Genomic DNA, 24,117 nt, shown 5'->3' on the forward strand with positions numbered 1-24,117 from the left:
GGAAGAGAGTGAATGAGAAAGAGGGGTGGGCAATGAGGTCAGTCAGGCCCTATAGGGCCTGTGCCCACGTTAAGGACCATGGAGCTACTGGAAGGTTCTGAGCAGAGGGGCGGCATGATCTGATGTAGGTTCTGGCCGAATCTCTCTGGCTGCAGGTGGAGAAGAGATTGTCAGGGGCAGAGGTAGAAGCAGGGGGAGTGGTAAGGAGGCTGGTGGCCCAGCCCCGCGTGGCAATGGTGGCGTGGAGAGAAGTGGTCGGGTACCAGATATAGGTACAGGGAGAAGCATTTTCTATTTTATAACCTGTGGATTTGGTTTTCACTTCTCCCTTGTATTTAAGGCAGATGCTCCCGGTTTTCTATTGATGAGAGTGATGGAAAGTTTTAAATAGGATTATTTCAGTAAAAAGACGTGTCAGTGTAAGGAAAATGATTGATAGTTTGGTTGGCATGTAGAAGTGGCAGAAATCACCAAGGTGGAACGTTCCTGCTTCAAGTTCCAGAAATACCTGGTGTTTGAGAACAGGCTCTCAAGACGGCCCTATCTGGCAGGTGGGGACGATCCAAGGCCCAATGTAGGGGGCACGCCCTTCGTAGGGAAGCTCCTGGATTAATGACACCTGCTGTATGACCCTGGGAAGGTGTTGCCCACTCTGCCCTGGTGACCCACCGCAGAATGGCCAACACCTGGGCTTTCAAATCATGCTCTCTGGGGGACACGTGGGCATTTTTCTAGAGTCCGCACCAAGATGTGCTGGGTCACTTGTCACTCTCCCAAATCTGTGATTATTGAATAAAATGTTCACTGGCCAAGGTGCTGGTCTGGCTGCCACGAGGCCTCCTCTCACCAAGAGAATGATGGAGAAGGGGTAGGAGGGTGAGTGGGAATTTCTGTGCATGGACTGAATCTCCAAGGGTGGGCCAGCTGGTTCTGATCAATCAAAGATCCTGCTGCCGTGGGCTTTGGTTAGACGAGGTTTCTCTATACATTTGGACAGCGTGGTGCTACTGCTGTTTGGGGTTTGATTTCCCAAAAGCCTGGGGGGCAGGGGCTCCCGGGGTGACCCCCTGGGCTGTCGGGAGCGGTACTGCTTTACCTCATGGCTGCTTTTGCTTGCTGCAGGATCATCAAAGTCCCCGATCGTCCAGAGGCTCTGTGCTTCCAGATCCGTGGAGCTGCCCCGCCGTACGTCTATGCTGTGGGGAGAGGTGAGCGGGAGCCTAAGAGGTGGAGAGGGGAGCTTTGGGAGATGGGTTTGTGTGTGTGTGGAAGGAGTTCAGAGGCCCCCAAACCATTACCTCCAGGCCTGTGCTTCTCAGTGCACCATTAGCACTTACCTTCTTTGCCTGAAGCCAAGGCTTGCAAACTCTTGTGGAGGGGGGGTCAGGCAGTTACAAATGGGCAACTAAAATGAAGGCACTAGGGAGTGGCGAGGACTATGGCAAAGTGAGAAAAATACATGTTCAATCGAAAAGGGGCAGTTTTTCTTCAGCTGAAGCTCATTATTGCCAGGCAGGAATGTGGACCTCCTCCGGCCATATTTGTTTTTTTTTTTTTTAAAGAAACCAGAAATAGGAATTTGGCCACACTTCTGTGGCCAGATAGATCCAGGCCATAGGCCAGCAGTTTGAGACCTCTGATTTCTTATTGCCTTCTCTTGTGTGCTGTTTAAGAGGTTACTCTGTCCAGGAGATGAAACCAGATTGACCTGAGATACAGGATTCCCAGCCCTCTTTGCATCTGAGGGCCCCGTTTTTAAAGTTGAAACATTCATTGCCCACTCTTGTGGTCATAGTTGTACTTTTAATATGTATTGATCGAAAATGCATGTCACGATAGAAAGCTATGGAGAATTTGTTACTATCTTCAAGTAGGTTTTAATTTTATTTATCCCTAAAGCAGTGGTTCTCAACTGGGGGCAGTTTCACTCTCCAGAGACATCTGACAATGTCTGGAGACATCTTTGGTTGTTATAACTTGGGGTGCGGGTGCTACTGGCATCTCATGGGTAGAGACCAGGGATGGTGCTGGACATCCTCCAGTGCCCAGGACAGCTCCCCACAGCAGAGAATTATGCAGCCCAGAATGTCAGTCGTGTTGAGGTGAGAAACCCTGCCTTAGAGCAGAATAGGTGTGTATAGGCAAACTAGGCAAAAATAGTAAGACAGCTGACATTTCTTGAGTCCTTACTAAGAGCCAGGTACGGGGCTAAATGTTTAACATGTTTTAACTCACCGAATCTCTCAAGAACCCTATGAGTAGATATTATTAGTGTCTTCATTTTACAGACGAGGCAGCCAAGGCACAGAGAGGTTATGGAACTTGCCTGAGGTCCCACAGTTGGTCAATGACAGAGCCAGAATTTGAACCCGGGCTCCTGGGGTCCAGGCCTGTACTTGTCCCCATCACACCATGCAGGCCTGATTTTTTCCTGTGTACAAAGCTTGACATTCACTTGCATTTCTAGACCCTTCATATTAACCACACAAAACCCTGGGGTCCAAGCCCTGCAGTTTGGGAGTTGTGGTATAGCTGAGAAAATATGTCCTTAGAGTCTGGTAGACCTGGGTTCGAAACCTGCCTTATCCTAGGCACGTGACCTTGAGAGAGTCACTTTGCCTCTCCGAGCCTCTGTCTCCCTGTCTGCAAAACGGGGCTGATCCCGGCCCCAGTATCATGGGTTGTAGTGGGACTTTAAAGGAGATGAAGCTCTAGAGTGGAACGTTTCTGGATTCAAGTCCATTCTCCCTTGCTGCGTGACCTCGGGCTAGCTGCTACTTCTCTGAACCTCAGTCTCTTCTTCTGCAGAATGGGAATGCCAGTCCCTGTCCTGCCCACTGGCACGGGGTGGAGAGTGGCTGCAGGGTGCGGGGGATGGAGGTGGCGTTTGGGGGAGTTGGGGTGGTGGGTGGGGTGGGTGACAGGTTCATCTGGTTACTTGCCCTTGCCTGGCACTGCCCCAGGCTCTCTTCGCCTGGCATCCAGCCTCGAGCACGCTTGTCCCCCTTAGGCTCTGAGGCCGTGGCCGCAGGCCTCTGTGCCGGCCAGTGCATTCTGAAGGTCAATGGCAACAACGTGATGAACGATGGAGCCCCAGAGGTCCTGGAGCACTTCCAGGCTTTCCGGAGCCACCGAGAAGAGGCCCTGGTGAGCCCCCCAGCAGCTAAGGGGATGGGGAAGCCCTGCTCATTGGCGTAGGGGCTGAGGACCACGTTCCCTTCTCTGGGGAAAAGCCTGAAGGCACCACAGCTTTTTGGGGGGGGGGGGGGGGGGGGGGGGGGGGGCTGCCTACCTGGCAGGGCTGAGCTGGGCTTGGGCTCTAGGACCTCTCTGCTTCCTAAACCTCATGGCCTTGGTTTTCATAGCTGTGAAACGGGTGTGATAAGACCCTCTTTTCTTACCACATGGGCACGTCGGGCAAATAATCACGTCAGTGGTAAAAAATTGATGTTATACTTGGGTTGGGGACCAGAGTTCTGTGGAGGGTGATCCTAATTCATTGGTTCATTTAATAAGTGTTTATTGAGCACCTGCTGTGTGCCTGGCATGTCTCGAGGCCCTGGGGCCATGGGAGAGACAAGGTTTCTGCTCCCATGGAGCTGACTTACATTTCCTAAGGCTCCTCCTTCCCTGGCTTCTGTGTGGAGCATAGACTATAGACAGTGAGGGCTGAATGTGACTGCAGGTCCCTCAGGAAGGTTCCAGAGTGAAGTCTGGGAATGCTCTCTGAAGGTGGTGTTGCCGACAGGCTAAAAGCCTGAGCTTTGGAATTAGGGAACAGTGTGCACCTCGGCCCCTTCCCTTCCTCCCTGGGCTCCTGGCGTCGTGGCCGCCCCTCTTACTCTGCTCCCTGCACAGGGCCTGTACCAGTGGGTCTACCACACCCACGAGGATGCCCAGGAGGCCCGGGAGGCCCCCAGCGAGGACCCTAGTGGCGAGGGGGCCCGAGAGGAAGACCAGTCCAACTCAGGTAACAGGACAGGTGGGCCGTGTGACGGAGGTGCCAGTAGGGACTGGGTCCTCCTCTGTGTGCACAGCCCTCCCGATCCCATCCAGTCCATCTCGACGCCATGGGTTCTGTGTTAGTCTCTGACTGCTGCCGTAACAAAGTACCGCAAACCTGGTGGTGTAAAACAACACACACTGGGGGCTTCCCTGGTGGCGCAGTGGTTGAGGGTCCGCCTGCCGATGCAGGGGACACGGGTTCCTGCCCCGGTCCGGGAAGATCCCACATGCCGCGGAGCAGCTGGGCCCGTGAGCCATGGCCGCTGAGCCTGCGCGTCCGGAGCCCGTGCTCCGCAGCGGGAGAGGCCACAACAGTGAGAGGCCCGCGTACCGCAAAAAAAACACAACCAAACGACACACCTTTATTATGTTACAGTTCTGGAGGTCAGGAGTCCGAAGTGAGACTCACCAGGCTATAGTCAGGGTGTCAGCAGGGCTGCTTCCTTTCTGTGGCTTTATGGGAGAATCCATTCACTTGCCTGTTTCAGGTTCTAGAAGCTTGGCTCGTGGCCCCCTTCCTCCATCTTCAGAGCCAGCAGTGTTGGCCTGCGCCCTTCTCACACTGCCACCTCCCTAATTCTAACTCTCCTGACTCCATCTTCCCCATTTAAGAACCCTTGTGATTACACTGGGTTCACCTGGATCACCTGGAATAATCTTACTGTAAAGTCAGCTGATTAGCAACTCTATTTCCAGCTGCAACCCCAATTCCTCCTTGCCAGGTAACATAGCGTACGCACAGGGCCCAGGGATGGGATGTGGGTATTTTTTAGGGGTTGTTATTCTTTTTCTTTTAATATTTTGTTGCAGTGTTTGTTTTGTTTTATAAATTTATTTATTTTATTTTGGCTGCGTTGGGTCTTCATTGCTGCGCGCGGGCTTTCTCTAGTTGCAGCGAGTGGGGGCTACTCTCTGTCGCAGTGCGCGGGCTTCTCATTGCGGTGGCTTCTCTTGTTGCGGAGCGTGGGCTCTAGGCACGCGGGCTTCAGTAGTTGTGGCTCGTGGACTCTAGAGTGCAGGCTCAGTAGTTGTGGTACACGGACTTAGTTGCTCCACAGCATGTGGGATCTTCCTGGACCAGGGCTCGAACCCATGTCCCCTGCATTGGCAGGCAGATTCTTAACCACTGCGCCACCAGGGAAGCCCCAGGGGCTGTTATTCTGTCCACCACGGGCTCCCATGTTTTTCTCTCTGCCCAGCCTCAGCCCTGGACCCCCAGACCTGTCATTCTACCTGACATCCCCGGATTTCTAACAGGCATCATGGCCAAAATTGAACTCCTGAACTTCCTCTGAAGCTTGTTCCTCCCCTCAGGGTCCCCTCTCCATCCTTCCAGATTCTTAGGCCCCAAACTCAGAGTTCTCCCTGACTGTTCTTTCTCCTGTATCCTGCCACCTTGCTTCCAGCATCCAGGCTCATTGCCTGTACCTTCCCCTTGCAACCAGAATCACCACCTCCATCGCTGCCTGGTCCGAGCCACCATCATTTCTCACCAGGACTATTGTAATGGCCTGCTCACTCTTCTCCCTGCCCTGCCTTACCTCTCCTCCTATAGGCTAGTCTCAAAAAATAGAACAGAACCTTCCAGTGGCTTCCACCCTATGCAGGGCAAAGACCAAGTCCTTGTCATGGTTTTCCAGGCCCAGCCTTGCTTCCCAGCCTCACCTCTCATCACTTTCCCACTTGCCCTCACTGCTTCATCCACTCCAGCCTCTTGTTCTTAAATACCAAATGGACTCCTGCCCCAGGGCCTTTGCACTTGCAGTTCCCTCCGCCTGGAATGCTCTTCCCCTGAGTACTTCTTACCCATGCTCCTCACCTCACTCAGCTCTCTGCTCAAATGTCACCTCCTCAGAGAGGCCACCTTGAGTGCTGTAATTAAATAAGCCCTTTCTGGCCCTCAGTGTCTCCTTATCCTGCTTTATTTTCCTCACCATGTGCATTACTTGACATATATCATACAGTTATTTATTGCTTTTCTCTGTTTTCCCCACTAGCGTAAGCTCCCCGAGGGCAGGGATTTTGTTTGTTTTATTCCTTGCTGGATGCTCCGAGCCTTGAACTGTGCCTGGCGCGTAGTAGGTGCTGAGTGAATGCTTGTAGTTTGAATAATAGCCCCTCCTCTCCGGTTGCTTCTCTGGACTCTGCCCCGTACTTCTGCTGGGCTGGGGGTGGGGGCAGATGCCATGGTAGACCAGGGGCTTGGGTGCCTCTGTGTCCAACAGCTCTGGGCTCCTGACTGGTGACTTTGGGGTCAGAAAAGAACCAGGGTTTATGGGGTTGGCTGGGGAGCTATCCTGCACTGCTGAAACACCCACAGCCTGGCAGAGGGGTCCTAAAGGGGACAGGCTGATGGGGAGGGGGGAGAGGCCAGCTGGCAGGTGTGAGCTCAGTTTGTGCCCCTCTGAGAGGAATGGGCTGTGGGCCTCCTTCCTCAACACGTGGACGACCCCTGATGATGACCGTAAACCACGCTGAGAGGAGTTGGCGGTTTCTACTCTTCTGTTCAACAAGTAGAAGCACCTACTATGTGCCAGGTTCTGTTCTAGGAGCTGGGAGACACGAGTGAGCAAGGCAGACAGGGTCCCTGCCCTCAGGACACGGATGTGAGGGGAGCCAGACAGTGAACAACAGAACAAAAAACCTGACAAGTGGTGACACAGTGTGAGGGTGAGGGGAGAAAGAGTGATGGGGTGTGTGTTGAGAGGTCCTCTTTGGAGCTGGTGGGGAGGAAGGCAGTTCACGCCAAGAAAGTGTCTACTTTCTCCTTAGATACATCACTGCCTAGCTGTGTGGCTCTGAGGAGTCACAGCCTCTCTGGGCCCATATTAATCAGGACTGAAACTGAGCTACATAAAAACATTGGCTCAGCAAACTAAGATGTCTGAGTAGGGTCAGTAAGCTTCAGTCTGGCTCGGTCCAGCACTTTATATAGTGAAGAGGCTCTTGCTTTTTCTCCAGTTCTCAGCTCTGCTCCCTCTGTGTTGGTTTCCCTCTTACATGCTGTTTTTCCCACCTGGAGGCTCTAGTGACTTGGGATCCAGTTGAAAAAGAGAATGTCTCCTTCTCTTTGCAGATGCAACAGAAGTGCCAGACTTTACTCTCATTGACTCAGCTTGGGTCACGTGCTCACTCCTGAACCAATCACTATGAACAGAGGAAATCAAACATGCTGATTGGCCAGGCCTTTGCCTCTGGGGGAGGGTGTGGTTGGGGGGAGCCCTTTTCTGAGCCACATAGACTGAGAAAGGGGCTCAAGGGTAGATTCCTAGAAGGACAATCTTCTAGAACAGGAGGTGAACGATAGCGGGCTGGCAAAAATGAACAGAGCTGCAGCACTTTAGTCCCCCCATCCGTCCAACACAAGCCATCTGCGGTGCTGGGTCAGGAGGCTGGCTTGGTGTGGGGTGGTGCCCCCTCCTCAGGGTTGCCTGTCCCTCTGGCTTCCAGCCTTCCCCCTGCTGTCCCTGGGTCCCCAGCTGAGCCTGCACGAGGACAGCCCTGTGGTCAGCCTGACGGTGGACAACGTGCACCTGGAGCATGGCGTGGTGTACGAGTACGTGAGCACAGCGGGCATCAAGTGTCACGTGCTGGAGAAGATCGTGGAGCCCCGTGGCTGCTTCGGCCTCACTGCCAAGGTCTTGCTGGGTGCTGCCCTGCCCTGGGGGGTGGGGCAGCCTGATTCCCATGTCCTCAGAGTTAGCCTGGAGCCCTGCATCCTAGGTCCTCCCCCTCCACTCGGTAGCTGTGGGGCTTAGGAGACTGACTTGTTATCTCTTAGCCTCAGTTTACCCATCTGCTAAATGGGCCAGTAATAGAGCTGACCTCACACACGTATTATGAGGCATATAGTAGTCACCCCAGATAAACCCATTAAGACCCTCCCAGGTGCACAGCGAGTGCTCAGTAACTGTTAATATTTCTGCAGATCCTTGAGGCCTTTGCCACCGATGACAGTGTCTTTGTGCAGAACTGTGGGCGGCTTATGGCCCTGAGCAACAACATAAGGACCATGTCCCACTATGAGTTCCGCAACATCTGTGACACCAAGCTGGAGAGCATCGGCCAGAGGATCGCCTTGTACCAGGAGGTGCCTGCACCCTACAGGGTCTCAACTTGGGGTATTTTGGTTGTAAAAGTCAAAACCCAACCCAATTTAGCTTAAACAAACAGGAGAATTTATTGGTTTATATTACTGAAGCGTCCAGAGGTGAACTTCAGGCATGGTTGTATCCAGGCACTCAAACATCACACTATTACAAGAACAGGGCCTCTCTCTTTCTCTTGACTTTATTTTTCTGTCTTGGCTTTGCTCTCAGGCAGTTCCTTTTCATGTGGTGACAACATGGCCCCCAATGGCTCTAGCCTTAGCAACCCCAGTAGAAAAGGAACTTGAAGAGAGCTTTTGTTGACTTGGCTTGGGTCCCTTGCCTAGGCCTGTACCAGTCTCTGCAAGGATGGGGAGGTAGCCTTACCTGAACCTCACGGACTGTGGGTCAGGGAGAGATGTTCCTCAAGGACAGCTCAGGTAAAATGGAGAAATGAACGTGGGTAGGTACTTGGAGGCCTCACATTTCTCCAGGCCCTCCCTGAAATCTGGGTCCAGTAAAAGGCACTGAGGGGAATTTACTTTTCCATTTGGAGCTATTGACATTTTGTCCAATTTTGGATTGTCTGACCTAGGCCAGGATAAAGTGGGTACTGGTGGTGGGCCAGGATTTCCAGACCCCTGTATCACAACTCCACGTCCCCCACCTTTCTCAGTTTGCAGCTCAGCTAAAGAGCAGGGTCAGCCCGCCCTTCAAACAAGCACCCCTGGAACCCCATCCGCTGTGTGGCCTGGACTTTTGCCCCACCAATTGCCACGTCAACCTCATGGAAGTGTCCTACCCCAAGACTACTCCCTCGGTTGGCAGGTCCTTCAGCATCCGCTTTGGCCGCAAACCCTCCCTCATCGGCCTTGACCCAGAGCAAGGTAACTGTGTGTGTCTGTCAAAAACTGTGTCCAGATCTCACACTACAGATACTTAAACAGAAGTATGTCTGAAGGCCAGCAGTCCAGAGCTGGATTGATAGCTCCACGGTCATCAGGGATCCAGGCTCCTTCTATCTTTCTGTGCCACCATCTCTAGATGTTGCTTTTATCCTGAAGGATGCCTCATGGTATATAGAACGGCTGCTGGAGGACCAGCCATCATGTCTACATTCCAGGCAGGAAAAAGATCACAGTAGTTAAAAGTATATTAGCACCAAACCGAAACTTTCTTACTGAAGTAATTCAGTGTATTAAAAGAATATTTAAAAGAGAAATATTTCTCATTCATTGGGATCCTTAAAATGAATTTGTATACCTCTGTCTAAGGGGCTTGTGGGTGTCTGGGGGCTGTTTCCAAGTGAACTCTCCCTCCCTCCACTGTAGGTCACCTGAACCCCATGTCCTACACCCAACACTGCATCACCACCATGGCTGCCCCATCCTGGAAGTGCCTACCTGCTGCGGATGGGGACCCCCAAAGCCAGGGTCCCAACGACAGCAGCTTTGGGTCAGCCAATGGAACCCTTGGCCAGGAGCACCGGGGTTTGAGCTTCCTACTCAAGCAGGAGGACCGTGAGATCCAGGATGCCTACCTGCAGCTCTTTACCAGACTGGATGTGGCCCTGAAGGAGATGAAGCAATATGTTACCCAGATCAACAGGTGAGCCCTGGGTCCAGGAGAGAATGGCCCGAGTGTCAGGGTCAGGATTTCTCAACATCAGCGGCATCAACATTTTGGGTAGGATCATTCTTCGGAGTTGGGAGCTGTCCTGTCCATTATAGGCTATTAGCGGTATCCCTGCCTTCTACCCACTAGATGCCAGTAGCACCCCCTTCCCCAGTTGTGACAATCACAGATGTCTTCAGACATTGTCAAATGCCCTCTGGGGGGCAAAATCACCCCTGATTGAGAACCACTGATCTAATGAAAGGCTGGATGTAGGCAGCATCATCAGTAGAGGCTAAAACTATTTGTTGAGAGGTTTGGGGGGAACTTTATCATTTTAATGTTGCAGAAAGAGAGACGGCTAGACGTGATGTCCCTTTTGGTGCGAAGCAGCAGGACACACGCACCGCATCACCTACAAAGCGTTCTTGCAGCACAAGTCGCACCATTCTCTGATCAAAGCTCTAGGTCTCACTACTCAGCTGGAGGACTGGGTTTTAAGGGAGGATGAAATGCCACCTCAGGGACGCAGTTGGCTAAATTCAGAGGGTGGGTGATTCTAGATGACAAATGACCCAGTTTCTTTAACAAATAAATGATTGGAGGGGAAGCAGGTACAGGGAGGCGGGGGAGGAGGAACTGTTAGGGAAGAGACTTGAGAGACACATCAACCGAATACAGTGTCTGGACCTGGTTCGGGTTCTGTTTCTAACATACCATCTGTGAGAAGACACTTTGGGGAGCATCAGGGATCCCGTGGTCTGGGAACTAGATGGTATTATGGAATGATTGATTTAGTTAGGTGTGGTAACAGTGACTGGTTATGTTTACAGCAGTGTTTCTCAGCCTCAGTACGGTTGACATTTTGGGCCCGATAATTCTTTGTTGTGGGATACTTAGTGGCATTCCTGGCCTCTACTCCTTGGATGCCAGTAGCTAGCCCACCCCTCCCTGCCCTGCTTCAGTTGTGACAACTAAAAATGTCTCTGGACGTTGCTAAATGTTTGCGCCTGAGGGAACTTGCTAAATTGCTAACCGTTTCCTGGAGTGGGAGAGTGGGGGACAGAAAGCACCCTCAGTTGAGAACCGTTGCTTTAAAAATAAATCCTTATGTGCTAGAGACACATATGGAAGTGTTTATAGGGGAAATTATATGATATCTTAGGTTTGTTTTAAACACTCCAGAAAAAGAAAAAGCAACAGGAAAGATGGAGGAAAGAAAAGTGGATCCTGAGTTGCCACTGTTGAAGCTGGCAGCTGGTTACCTGGGGTCCATCATACTGGTCCCTCTCCTTTTGTGTATGATAGAAATTGTCAATGAGAATAGGAAAAATAATGTAGGGTCTGGAGGCAGGAGGCCTGGGTTTGATCCTGGCCCTGCCACTTATTAGCTGTGTGACCTTAGGCAAGTCACTTAACCTCTCTGAGCCTTGATGGTCTCACCTGTTAAAATGGGGCTAATCATAATACTGACCTCATTGAGATGTAGTAGGATTATATCAGCCAGGGTTTACTGATCACTTACAAGGCACCAGACACTCTTCTAAGCACTTTACATGTTTTAACTCCCTTAATCTTTACAGCAGCTTAGGACATAGATAGTGATATTACTCCAGATGAGGAAACTGAGTCTCAGAGAGGTTTAATAATTAGCTTTAGGTCTCTGAACTAGGAATTGGTAGCATTGGGATTTGAACCTGGGGTCTGTCTGTCTTAAAAACCTATAGTCTTAACAATTATACTCTATGCTGGGGATTGACACACTAGGGCCTATGGGCCAAATCCAGCCCACTGCTTTTTTTTAAAAAAATAAAGGTTTATTGGAACACAGCCATGCCCATTTCTTTACATGTTGTCTGTGGTGCTGTCACAGGACAGCAGCAGAGTTGAGTGTATAGTTGTAACTGAGACCATATGGCCCTTATAGACCACGTTTCCCAGTTGCCTTCTTTTCTCTGGAGCCTGTGTGTAGCTTGGCTGTGAAATAAAGAGTGTCCATATGTCACGCCCCCTACAGGAGGGACAATATATTCACATCTGCAAAGTTGCTGGTGGGATTTTCTTATTTATTTATTTATTTATTTATGGCTGCGTTGGGTCTTCGTTGCTGCACGGGCTTTCTCTAGTTGTGGGCAGCGGGGGCTACTCTTCGTTGCGGTGCGCAGGCTTCTCATTGCGGTGGCTTCTCTTGTTAGAGAGCACGGGCTCTAGGCACGTGGGCTTCAGTAGTCGTGTCATAAGGGCTCAGTGGTTGTGGCTCGCGGGCTCTAGAGCGCAGGCTCAGTAGTTGTGGCGCACGGGCTTAGTTGCTCTGCGGTATGTGGGATTTTCCTGGGCCAGGGATCGAACCCACGTCCCCTGCATTGGCAGGCGGATTCTTAACCACTGCGCCACCAGGGAAGCCCTGCTGGTGGGATTTTCAGGGAAGGGACACAGAGCATTTGATGGTTCCCTCTGCTTAGGATCAAAGGTGAGGCCTGAGCTTCCCTGGTGGCACAGTGGTTGAGAGTCCGCCTGCCGATGCAGGGGACACGGGTTCGTGCCTCGGTCTGGGAAGATCCCACGTGCCGCGGAGTGGCTGGGCCCGTGAGTCATGGCCGCTGAGCCTGCGCGTCCGGAGCCTGTGCTCCGCAACAGGAGAGGCCACGACAGTGAGAGGCCCGCATACCACAAAAAAAAAAAAAAAAAAGGTGAGGCCTGAGGTCAGGGCCTTGTCTGGGGCCTCCATGGAGGCAAGTGGAGCCACGGGCCTCTGCCTTTAAGTTCAAAGTCTTTGCTCCTGCAGGCTGCTGTCCACCATCACGGAGCCCACCTCGGGTGGGTCCTGCGATCCGCCCTTGGCCGAGGAGGCCTCATCCCCCCAGCTGGTCAGCGAAGAGACTGAGATGGACAGGACCGACCACGGGGGCAGCAAGAAAGTGTGCTTCAAGGTGTCAGAGGACGATCAGGAGGACTCGGGCCATGACACCATGAGCTACCGGGACTCCTACAGGTGGGGGCAAGCGGGGCTCTCGTGGGGTTTGCTGTGAATGGCCACTGACACAGTTGAGGCCTCCGCTGTGGGAAAGTCAGAATCAGAGGACATTTCCCAGGAAGCAGTGGGACGGGGTGCTGTCGCCTAGCCATGTGGTCCTGGGGGCTTAGGCCGCGCCCCACAGCACACCCCAGATGCCCCCTTCGGCTCCCCGTCCCCTGGTGGACGCCACCCATCCTTTCTGCCTTGGCTCCACTCCGCACACGTTGATGGAATGTGGTCCAAGGAAAAGTCAAGATCTGCAGTGTGTTTTAAAATCAACGTTAAGACCTCTGGTTTCTGCAACAAACACTATTTTTACTTGATCCAGGGAGTAAGACCATTTTTTCCCCTGCTGACTCAGAGGATCTGAATTGTTTTCTCCTGGTTAATTATTAACAAGATCAGGGAAGTTTGAATTAGTGGGTTAAATAGACTGAAACCCCAATTTCCTGTAATAAACCATAGAGTGAGTGAATGGAATTCCTTACCACAAATAAACAAGCACCATAGCCTCCAGTGAAAGGTTACATAACATCTGACCATTGTGGTTAAAGTAGAGTCTTGGAGGGGCACTTCAGTTGTTCGTGGGCGAAATACAGAACTGATAGAATTTGGCAAGAAAGGCTTTGGTCCCCATCCTTCCAGCTTTTATATCCTTTCAGTCTTCAAGGGACCAGATTGGTCGGTGTTTCTTGGTGTCTGTATTACGAAATGGTCTGGCTGACTGGGTACTGTGTGTTCCTGGAGCCTCTTGTCCACAGACCAAGATCTCTCCATCTCTCTGGGTTTCCATTCTGACATTTTTGGGTCCTCCGATTTTTCCTTTAATTGTCAGAAAGGTGAAGGAAAGAATTTCAGGGTTGTGGTTTTTAATTCCCCATGCCTTCTGACTTCCTGGGATACAAGCCAAGCAAACACAGTCCTTGTTCTTAGGAGGTTTCTAGCCAGGCTGGGGAGACAAAATATGGAACCATGTGGCCAAGTGTGGCGAATGCAGGTGTGTCCAGGGACAAGGCTGTCCCATGAAGACAGTGACAGGAGTTACACCCAAACGAAAATGATTCATTATCCACCTACCACTTCTGTACTGAGGCCTGGAAGTGTTTCCCCAGCGTCAGACCTAGAAAACGCACCAGGACAACCCTGCCCGTCTGTGGCTCTGGCGGTTGGCCCACGGTGCCTTCTCTGGACCAATCGTCCACCCAAGGGTTTTGTCTACACTCCAGAAAGTGGGTTCCGGGTGCTGGGACCAGAGGCTGTGAGTGGGAGGGTGACTCATGCCTTCGTCTCTGCTTCTTTGCAGTGAGTGTAACAGTAATCGGGACTCCGTCCTGTCTTACACCAGCGTGAGAAGTAACAGCTCCTACCTGGGCAGCGACGAGATGGGGTCTGGTGAGTGCAGAGGCTTGTGCTCCAGGAGAGGGGTCCCCCAGCGCGATTCTGTTTTGTTTATTTTTATTTTGTTATGCTTCACTCCATGTTATATTGTCTTCTATTACTTTGCATGGTGTGGTAGTGGTTTTCCTTCAGTCCTTTAGCAAACATTTATTGCTCACCAGTTATGTGCTGGGACCACGGCAGTGAATGAAGAGACAAAGATCCCAGCCCTCACGTTCTCCGTGAACGCCACGGACACGGGACAAATAAAAACACACACGATGCAGTTACATGTTGTGGTGAGGGCTCCAACGTTACTAAAATAGGGTGACCTGATGGTTTCCGTGAATGATGCATGCGCAAACCAAAAATTCAAATGACACAGGAAAGTTCAAAAGAAGTACATGGAAATAAGTCAGAATCTCAGCCTCTCCCCCAGAAATGACTATTGATTATATTTGGGGATTGCTGGTGAGCATGTATTTCTGCACAGATGTGGAGAAATGTGGGTGGACGGCTGGAGGGACAGACAGACGTAAATAAGATTTTATAAATTAGATTCTATGTTACTTGGAATTTTTACTGAAAGACTGAAATTTGTTTTTATTTTAATTTTATTGATTTCAGCCTTTAAAAATTTTATTTTGTGAATAAGACAGACATCCACATGGTTCATAATTCAAAAGGCATGAGAGGGTGGGTAGTGGCAAACCTCCCTCCCACCCCTGTTACCCGGCCTCCCGGTTCCCAAGCTCCCGCTGTCACTACTGCCCTATGTGTCCTTCCAGAGGCAGTATCTGTGCATAAAAATTTAATTTTAATCATACTTCAGTTTAACAGAAGAAAAAGAAGCTCACGTAAAGTCACAGATATTTCTGAACTTTAGGTAAATATCTCATCACATAAGATATTCAGCTGCAAAAACTATCCCTGGGGAGGTTTTAGGAAGGCGCTCACATGTGGCAGCTGATTTAAATGAAATGACTGGGGGGTGAATCAGGAGACTGGGATCCGGTTCCTTATATCTGACTTTCTGTCTCCTCGTCTGCAGAGTGAAAACTAATAACATTGACTTACAATTGCGTAATGTTTTAGTTCCTGTTGCCCATTTTGCAGATGAAGAAACCGAGGTGCAGAGAGGTCAAGTGACTTGTGCAGTGTCACACAGCCAGGACCTGGGTCTATGAGACTCCAAGTCCACTGTGGGTTTTGGAGCTCTGTAGCTACATTGCTTTCTTGAGAAAGAGGCTGGGAAGGTGTGAGATGGGGCAGGAATAGTTGATGGCTGTGGTTTCTTCCTTCTGCAAGGGGACGAGCTGCCCTGTGACATGAGGATCCCGTCAGACAAGCAGGACAAGCTTCATGGCTGCCTGGAGCACCTCTTTAACCAGGTAGGACCTTTGTCCCAACTCCGGCCTGACCTTGAGTTCTTCCCATCACCCCTGGTAAGAACCCATAAGCCAGGAGCCGGGGCAGGGGCTATGAGTAATGAGTCCCTGCCACTTGGAGGGCCCTGTGGGCCAAACTAACCCAGAGCTTCCCGCCACCCAGGTGGACTCCATCCATGCACTCCTCAAGGGGCCAGTCATGAGCAGAGCTTTTGAAGAGACCAGGCATTTCCCCATGGACCACAGCTTACAAGGTGAGCAGAGAAGAGTCCCCAGGCAGGGCGAGGGATGACATCCAGCATCCGTCGGGGAGACGGGCTGCAATGGGTGACGTGTGCTGGACAGGCGTCAGGCCACCTGGGCCACGTTCTCAGCTTTGCCCCTCACCTGTTGAATGGCTATGGGTCAGTCCAGGGGCAGTCAGCAGGATCAGCCCGTGGGCCAGATCCAGCCCATGGCCTGTTTTTGTACAGACTGTGAGCTCAGAATGACTTTTCATTTATAATGGATTGTTAAAACGGAACGAAAGAAAGAATATGTGACAGAGACTGTATGCCCTGCAAAGCCTAAATCAGTTCCTATCTGACTCTTTACAGAAAAAGTGTGTGGACCGCTGGGCTGGTCCCTGAGCCTTTCTGGGCCTCCATCTGCCTGTTTATAACATGAGGGGAAGGACTGGAGCACGATTTGCCAAACCTCAGACACCCCACCCACAGCCCCTTCATCGTTTTAGACATATTCATAGAATCTGCCAACATCTTTACATTTTTTAAACCATATTCGTTTGCTGCCCATATTATTGATAGGTCAAACTGTCTCCCTTTAAAAAATTCAGTTTTGAAAGGACCTTATTTAACTCCCCGTAAATGGAAAACCAGTATAAAATGTCATAAAATAATGATAAATCCAATGGAAACAGCAACAAAAAATGTCATTGTACTGTAGTTAGGCACTGTTGCCTGCCCAGAACTCTTTGTTCCTTATTCCTGAGGGGGATTAGTGAGTTAAAGAAGTGTTAAGGACTTACCAGCACCAAACTGAGACCTTCTTCTTGAAATGATTGAGAGAAAAAGATTGACTTTTATGTCCCTCTATTTACTTCTCCTCCCATTTACCCATCCACCCACCTATTTAATCTATCCACCCATCTGTCCATCCATCCATCCATCCATCATCCATCCATCCATTCATCTATCCATCCATCCATCCATCCATCCACCCACCCATCCACCTACCCACTCATCCACCCATCTGTCTACTCCATGCATCCATGCGTTCATACATCCAGTAAATAATTTCCAAGAACCAGCTTGTGTCAGGCCTTGTGCTGGGCCCTGGGGCCCATTTGATGAAAGTGACACTGCCTCTGACCTCAAGGAGCTTCAAGTAGAGTTCAGGAGATAGGAAAAGAAACAGGCAGTTGCTCCTAAGTGAGGGTCGGAAGTGGTGAGACGTTGGGGTGCCCTAGCTCAGCTCTCCCTCCTGCTGTCTCAGGATCATCTCTCCCTGGGATGGACCTTAGGAAGAAGAAATGTCAAACTCAGAGGAAACAAAACCACACATATCTCAGAAACCTGGGACTTTGTAGCAGGGAAGAGGCCAAAGGAGCAGGGACCTGTGTTTGCTTGTCTGGGGCCAGGTTCAAGTCCCTTTTCTGTCACTACCCTGCTGTGTGACTTGAGGCAAGTCACTTTTCCACTCTGTGCCTGGACGTCCTCCTCTGTGTAGGGAAAAGGTTACGCTAGGTTACAACTCACGTGCCAGCTCGATTGGTTGTGGCTGTGAGGAGGTAGTACCCGAGAATCCTTCCGTGACTACATCCAGGCTTAGGAGACAAGCATGCCCTGATTGATTTGTGATGTCTGCATTGGATTTGTTGTACCTGTGAGGAGTCGCGGCCTCAGACGAGCGGGAAGGAGTGCTGAGATTGATCAGCAATGTCTGCCATGAGTGTGATACTATGAATTCGTAGCACACTTACCATGTATTTGCCTTCCATGGACCATAGTACCCTAGAGTCCTGCCAGCATCCTTGACCTAAGATTCTGAGCTTTGGAATCTAGTGATGGTACAGAGGCCTTTGTGCCACCATTTTCCAAAGCTATCTAATTGTCCCTTTCCTGCCCTCATGTCGCTTTCTGCCCCAGAGTTCAAACAGAAAGAGGAGTGTACAATTCGTGGCCGCAGCTTGATCCAGATCAGCATCCAGGAGGACCCCTGGAACCTCCCCAATTCCATCAAGACCCTGGTGGACAACATTCAGAGATACGTGGAAGGTCAGCTGGGCGGGGAAGGCTGTGATGTGGAGGTTTTGTGGCCTTTGGTTCTTGATATGCAACGTGGAAGGATCAGGAATGGGTCCATCTCCGTGCCCCATGTCTCTCCAGGCCCAGGGAGAGGACAGGAAGAGAGAGTGTCCCTTTCTCAGCTGTGTCCTGCCCTGGGCAAGGCCCTGGGACAGTACACACTTGATCAAGGAACCGCTGATTTGGGGTGCCTGGGGCTTCCTTGCAGAGTCAGGAGGCTAAGAAGGCTGAACTTGTTCCTTCTCAGCTTCCAAAATTGTGGATGTAGTTCAGTTCCTTTTGCTTATTAACCAGGTTACAAGTTGGGGGGTGGGTGGGTCCTGATCAGACTTGGGCTGCCAGGTAATGTCTAATGCCGCAGCATTAAACACTGTGAACCTGCTGCCAGCCTTTATAATCCGAGACCCCACTTGGCTGGAGATGAGTGGCGGCCACCCTCTTTAGGTGGGGGAGGGGCGCCTCCCAGTCCACATGGATCCCACCACGGCCTGTGGCCTGGGGTCTGCTTCATGCACCTTATGTTACCTGCCTGGCCCTTGGCAGCATTTGAGCCTGGGACTCCTGGGTTAGAAGGATCCCAGGCCAGGGAGACATCTGACCAGGACAGCAGGAGGTGCTTGGCCCCAGGGTCATGACCCCAGGAACAGCACCCTCTGACTTGGAAGTCTGTGTTGGCCCTGAGCTGTCCTGTCTTCCAAAACTGTGACTGGTGAAGAGCATGGACTCCAGAGCCAGATGGCCGGTGCTCGAACCCCAGCTCTCCCACTCATTGGCTGTGCGACCTTAGCAAGTTCCTTGACTTCTCTGTGCTCCAGTCTCTTCATGTGTAAAATGGGTTCATAGTGTTGTTGTGAGGGATAAACGAGTCGGTACAAACAAGGCACTTAGTACAGTGCCTGGCACACAGTAAGTCCTCAGTAAGCATTTGCTGGTGTTATTACCACACCCTGCCCTGCATCTTAGTGCCTCCCGAGGACAGAATGTATCCCAAGAGGGCAAATCCAGGGGCCTTTCAGATTTTTCTTTTAAGCCCCTTCTGGGCCCAAGAGCCTTTATTTGACGGAAAGAGACCAGGGTGTTAGGCCTGTGTCTGGAAGGTCTGGGCTTTGTCTACCTGTGGGCAGGGCTTGGCTGTGTAGGACGATGTGAATAAGTACCTGAGTACACGTGTGAGTGTACGTGGTCTGAGTGTGCTCCCACATGTACGTACACACGTGTGTCAGGGTGTGCCCACGCACAGGTACAAGGTGTGGGCTGGGGGCTCTGGCCCATTAGTTGGAGGGGCTGGTTTGAGTCTCTGTATAGACAGTTGGGGTGCAGCTGACAGTTGGGGTTTCTGGAATCTGCTCAACATTCAGTCAGAGCTTGTTGAGCACGGCTCTGTGTGCCCAGAGCTTCGCTGCAAGAAGGGGTCAGGCACGTGGGCTGCGGGGAGGCCTGGCTCGACTTGCTTCTTCCGCTAACCCCTCTCAGCCCATCTCCTTCTCCTTCCAGATGGGAAGAACCAGCTTCTCCTGGCCTTGCTGAAATGCACAGGTGAGGGCTTCGAAGGGGCAGCTGTCTGTGATTTGCACACACCCAGGTGCATCCGGGAGAGGCCCCCCGGCAGCCAGTGCCCATGACCGCACCCCGGGGAAGGCCTCTTCCGCCGGCCAAGGTTGACTTTTCCCCTGGTCGTCGGGGTCTGCACAGGGGGAGGTAACACCGTGGCCTCTAGCCCCTCCAAGAACTACTCAGACCTCACTTCTTCCTCTTGTGTCTGGGGGACAAGTCTCAGGGCCCTGGAGCCAGGAGCACTGTCTCTTACCACTTCCCAGGCCTGGGCTGATCTTGACGAGGACACAGGATAGAGCACCGACAATTAGGGAGGCTCTTTGCCGGTAGAGCCCTCAGCCCCAGCCTGGGCTTCCTACCCCGAAGACAGTGGGGTGGAGGAGGGGCTGACGGGGGCCTAGGGGAATCTTGGAGGTGTTCTCTGTCCCTCCCTTCCTTCCAGAAATTCTCAGCCAAGGGGCAGCTAGAATAGGATCTGGGTCAAAATTGGTCACTGAAAACCCATTGGCTAGAGCCAGTCATCAAAAATAATCCCTTCCCGGGCTTCCCTGGTGGCGCAAGTGGTTGAGAGCCCGCCTGCCGATGCAGGGGACACGGGTTCGTGCCCCGGACTGGGAGGATCCCACATGCCGCGGAGCGCCTGGGCCCGTGAGCCATGGCTGCTGAGCCTGCGCGTCCGGAGCCTGTGCTCCGCAACGGGAGAGGCCACAACAGTGAGAGGCCCGCGTACCGCAAAAATAAAAACAAAAACAAAAACAAACAAACAAAAATAATCCCTTCCAGGGAATTCCCTGGTGGTCCGGTGTTTAGGACTCAGTGCTTTCACTGCTGGGGCCCGGGTTCGATCCCTGGTCAGGGAACTAAGATCCCGAAAGCTGCGTGGCACAGCCCAAAGAAAAGAAAAAAATCCCTTCCAGGATATTAGGGCCCTGAACGGCTGATTGCCCAAAATTGGCCAGTTCTGTAAATCACATCACAAGCAGGGGGCAAGGAAGTGGTGGGGGGGATGATAAGAAGAAGGCATACTTCTCAAAAATAGAGAAAATGGTAAACTGCATTTCTTAAAACATGGAGCTGGCATCATCACTCTCAATCAATGCTGAGAAATTTCCAATAAATGAACAGCTGAGGGTAAGGGTTTGGGGAAAGCCCTTGGAAAATCACAAGTTGTTTTGTTGTTTTACGTAGGCAGATGGGTCATTGAGAGGGCTGAGTTTTTCCACGGATTGGCTTGGCTTTTGGAGAGTTGAGTTTTATGGAGTTGCCTTTGGTGCCTGGGATGAATGAATTCTGTCTGCCAGTTGGCCACGGATGGGTGGTCATGTTGGGGAGAGGAGGCTAGTCCCGGGCCCCGGGCTGTAGGGTACAGGCCTGCTGATGGTACAGGAGCCCCCTGCCCAGCGCGGCCCCGTCCCCTCTGTCCACAGACACGGAGCTGCAGCTGCGGAGGGACAGCATCTTCTGCCAGGCACTGGTGGCTGCCGTGTGCACCTTCTCCGAGCAGCTGCTGGCGGCCCTGAGCTACCGCTACAACAACAATGGCGAGTACGAGGAGAGCAGCCGGGACGCCAGCCGCAAGTGGCTGGAGCAGGTGGCGGCCACTGGCGTCCTCCTGCACTGCCAGTCCCTGCTCTCGCCGGCTGCGGTGAGTGGGGGGCGGGGGAGGTCTTGCTCAGGCTGTCGCTCACCCCGTTCATGTATTCAGCGGCTGTTTATCGAGCACCTACTATGTGTCACTGTTACAGGCACTGGGGACCCAGCAGTGGACAAAACAGAGAGTTCGTTTACTCAGGGACCTTATACCCTGATTTTGGGGAGATAGACATAAACAACTAAGGACCAGGGATGGTACAGACCAGTGGTTCTCACCAGGGCAGTTTTGCCCCCAGGGTACACTTGGCAAACTCTGGAGACATTTTTGGTTGTCACAACTGAGGGAAGAGGAAGTACTACTGGCATCTGGTGTGTAGAGGCCAGGGAGGCTGCTGAACCTCCTACAACACACAGAATGCTCACCCCCGTGCCCACCCCCCGGCAGAGAATTATCTGGCCCCAAGCGTCAGTAGTGCTGCAGTTGAGAAACCCTCATTGATAGTGTTAAGGGCTAAGGGGAAGGTCTGGGGCGGTGGCAGTTGAAAGTTTTGATAAGGCAGCTACTGAAGGCCTCAGTGAGAGGTGACATCTGACCTAAGAACCGAAGGAGGGGAGGGGGTGAGCCATGAGGACACTGGGGAGGAGCCCTCCAGGCAGAGAGAACAGCAGGTGCAAAGGTCCTGAGGCAGGAGGATGCACGGGCAGTGTTTGAGATACAACGAGGTACCCAGTGCGGCTGGAATAGAGTGCGTGAGCCCGGGGAAGGTGGGGGAGGTGAGTCCTGAGAATTAACTGGGGTCTGACTGTTCGGGGTCTTGCAGGCTGTTGTAGGACTTTGGCTGTTACTCTGAGTGGGTGGCAGTCAGGGGAGGGTTTTGAGAAGAGGAGGGACAGGATCTGACTTTGATACTTAAAGGATCACCCAGGCTTCGGGGTGGGGAAGAGTGTAGAGGGCCAAGGGCAGAAACTGGGAGACCAGTGAGCAGGCTTGTGTGGTAATCCAGGTGAACTTTGTTGATGCAGATAGCACCTTGTTTAGTCCTTGCAGTGGCCCCCAGATAGGTCCTTTCACCACCCACTTTTTAAGGATGAGAACACTGAGGCCCAGGGAACCTGTGTGAACCTGGGAGTCTGACTCTAGACCTGGTTCCCCCAGACTGCCCTGCCTTCTCCACATCTCTTTTATCTCTGAGTGCCCTGTCCATCCACTCGCAGGGCTCAGAATCAGGGTGGGTCCCTCTCCCAGCTCCGAGAGGAGGCAGAGCCAATGACTCAGCATTTCAGGGTACTGGTACCCAGAGCCGATGCCCCCCCCAGAAATCCAGCCGGCAGCAGCACTTGCTCTGTGCTGTTTGCCCCTCCACCCGTGTGCCCAGGCCTGAGCTCCCCACACCTTGCAGCCCTGAGCCTCCTAGACATTTTCCCGGGCCAGACAGGAAGCCAGAGCTGCAGTGGTTTGGGAAAGAGTGGCCGTGGTGCGCCCTCTGCTGGCCGATATTGCAGACGGGTGCCTGCCTGGTGGGAGACACCCTCTCATTGGTTTCTGGAACTGAGCACCCAGCCCTCACTTTCTTCTTCTCTGATGAGGACACCGGGACCCAGTGTGTTAATTCAGCAGTTGCCAGGACATGCAGGCTGTGAGCTGGGTGCTGCATTGGAATGGTTCAGTGGGATTGGTGGGTTGACCCGGGTAAGAGGACCACCCAGCATGATAGAGCAGAGATGGGCTCTGACCTGGGAGGTGCAGGACAGGCCTGGAGCAAACACGATCTCACGTCCAGCCCCAGAGAGACCTGCGCAAGACCTCATGCCTGGTAGCGCCACAGCCTGGTGTGTCAACTAGAGTTGAATCATAGCATCTTGAAGTGAAACCTGGGGCAGGGGTGGCACCTGTGACGCCTCCACTCTGTCTTGCTCTTGCAGAAAGAGGAACGGACCATGTTGGAGGACATCTGGGTGACCCTGTCGGAGCTGGACAACGTCACCTTCTCCTTCAAGCAGCTGGACGAGAACTACGTGGCCAGTGAGTGATTCCTCCTACCCCCACCGTGAGAGTCGGGGTTCTGGAGTGGAAGGGACTGCTCTGGGGTCACCCTGTCCCTCCGCCTGCCACCAGGCCAGCTGCCTAAAGTTGACCCAGGACCCAGTGCTTTCAAACCTCATGCTCCCAGCATACAGGGAAGGAGAGGGTCTCTTTTTTTATAAACCCAGCCGTCTCCAAGAGCGCTTAAGAGGGAAAAACAGCCAGTACCCAGTTCTTATTAAAACTCGTAGAGATAACCTTTGGTGGGATGAATACGTGTTAAGATTTTCTAAGAACTTACACCATAATTTTCTTCTTTCCTTTCTTTCTCCCTCCCTCCCACCCATCTTTCCACTCGCCTACCCACTCATCCACTCATTCATCTACTCATCCATCCACCCATCCATTTATCCATCCATCCATCCATCCATCCATCACCCATCCACCCACACACTCATCCATCTATCCACATACCCATAATTTCGAGCACATGATACAAGTCAGGCTCAGTTTTAGGTTCTGGGCCACAGTGGAGAGATACACGGCCATGGTTTCTGCCCTCCTGGAGCTCACATTGTGGTCCAGTGGGTCTCAGCCCTGGCTGCACTGGGATCGCCCAGGGAGCTTTTCAGATACTGATGCCTCAGTCCCAGCCCCAGCCCTGGTGATTTGGATTCAGCCTGTGGGGTGGATCCTGGGCCTTGGGATTCAAGATAAGCTTTCCAGGTGACTTTGATGTATAGCCAAGACTGAGAGTCACTGCGCTCGGTTCTAGAGCCATGGTTCTCTGAGTGTGATCCCTGGACCAGCGGCACCTGGAAGCTTGTTAGCCTCATTCTCAGGCCCCATCCCAGACCTGCTGAATCCCAAACCGGAAGCAGAGCCCAGAAATGTGTGTCAGCAAGCCCTCCCGGTGATTTGGAAGCATGCCAGGTTGAGAACCCCTGCTTTTTTGGTTGTTGTTTTTTATTATCACCTCCCTGAGGAGCTTGTTGAGACAATTTTTTCCTAATCACCCACACCCCCGTGAAATTTTTATATCATGGATATGCTATATATCTGTTATGTACTATATGTATATATGTGCTTTACATATAAAAAGAGTAAGGTTTTTTTTTTTTGCCTTTGCCCCCAAAACCAATTTTTACCTCCT

The 24,117-nt window shown here is 52.0% G+C and overlaps 1 protein-coding gene across 2 annotated transcripts in view; it reads left to right on the forward strand.

The window, feature by feature from the left end:
- PREX1 (phosphatidylinositol-3,4,5-trisphosphate dependent Rac exchange factor 1) overlaps nucleotides 1–24,117 on the forward strand; it is a 197,820-nt gene that overhangs the window by 165,127 nt on the left and 8,576 nt on the right. For both annotated transcript variants that reach the window (XM_027087075.1, XM_027087076.1), the window contains 15 exons: nucleotides 1,123–1,208; nucleotides 3,011–3,147; nucleotides 3,859–3,970; nucleotides 7,456–7,643; nucleotides 7,934–8,095; nucleotides 8,770–8,980; nucleotides 9,425–9,701; nucleotides 12,493–12,699; nucleotides 14,027–14,115; nucleotides 15,409–15,491; nucleotides 15,652–15,742; nucleotides 17,636–17,764; nucleotides 19,289–19,330; nucleotides 20,776–20,993; nucleotides 22,865–22,964. In XM_027087075.1, the coding sequence (XP_026942876.1) occupies nucleotides 1,123–1,208; nucleotides 3,011–3,147; nucleotides 3,859–3,970; nucleotides 7,456–7,643; nucleotides 7,934–8,095; nucleotides 8,770–8,980; nucleotides 9,425–9,701; nucleotides 12,493–12,699; nucleotides 14,027–14,115; nucleotides 15,409–15,491; nucleotides 15,652–15,742; nucleotides 17,636–17,764; nucleotides 19,289–19,330; nucleotides 20,776–20,993; nucleotides 22,865–22,964 (2,132 nt within the window). The remainder of the gene's footprint in view (nucleotides 1–1,122; nucleotides 1,209–3,010; nucleotides 3,148–3,858; nucleotides 3,971–7,455; nucleotides 7,644–7,933; nucleotides 8,096–8,769; nucleotides 8,981–9,424; nucleotides 9,702–12,492; nucleotides 12,700–14,026; nucleotides 14,116–15,408; nucleotides 15,492–15,651; nucleotides 15,743–17,635; nucleotides 17,765–19,288; nucleotides 19,331–20,775; nucleotides 20,994–22,864; nucleotides 22,965–24,117) is intronic.

Source organism: Aethalodelphis obliquidens, unplaced genomic scaffold (assembly GCF_003676395.1).
Source record: "Aethalodelphis obliquidens isolate GAN/ISIS:26980383/991018 unplaced genomic scaffold, ASM367639v1 scaffold57, whole genome shotgun sequence".
NCBI classification, from domain to species: Eukaryota; Metazoa; Chordata; class Mammalia; order Artiodactyla; family Delphinidae; genus Aethalodelphis; species Aethalodelphis obliquidens.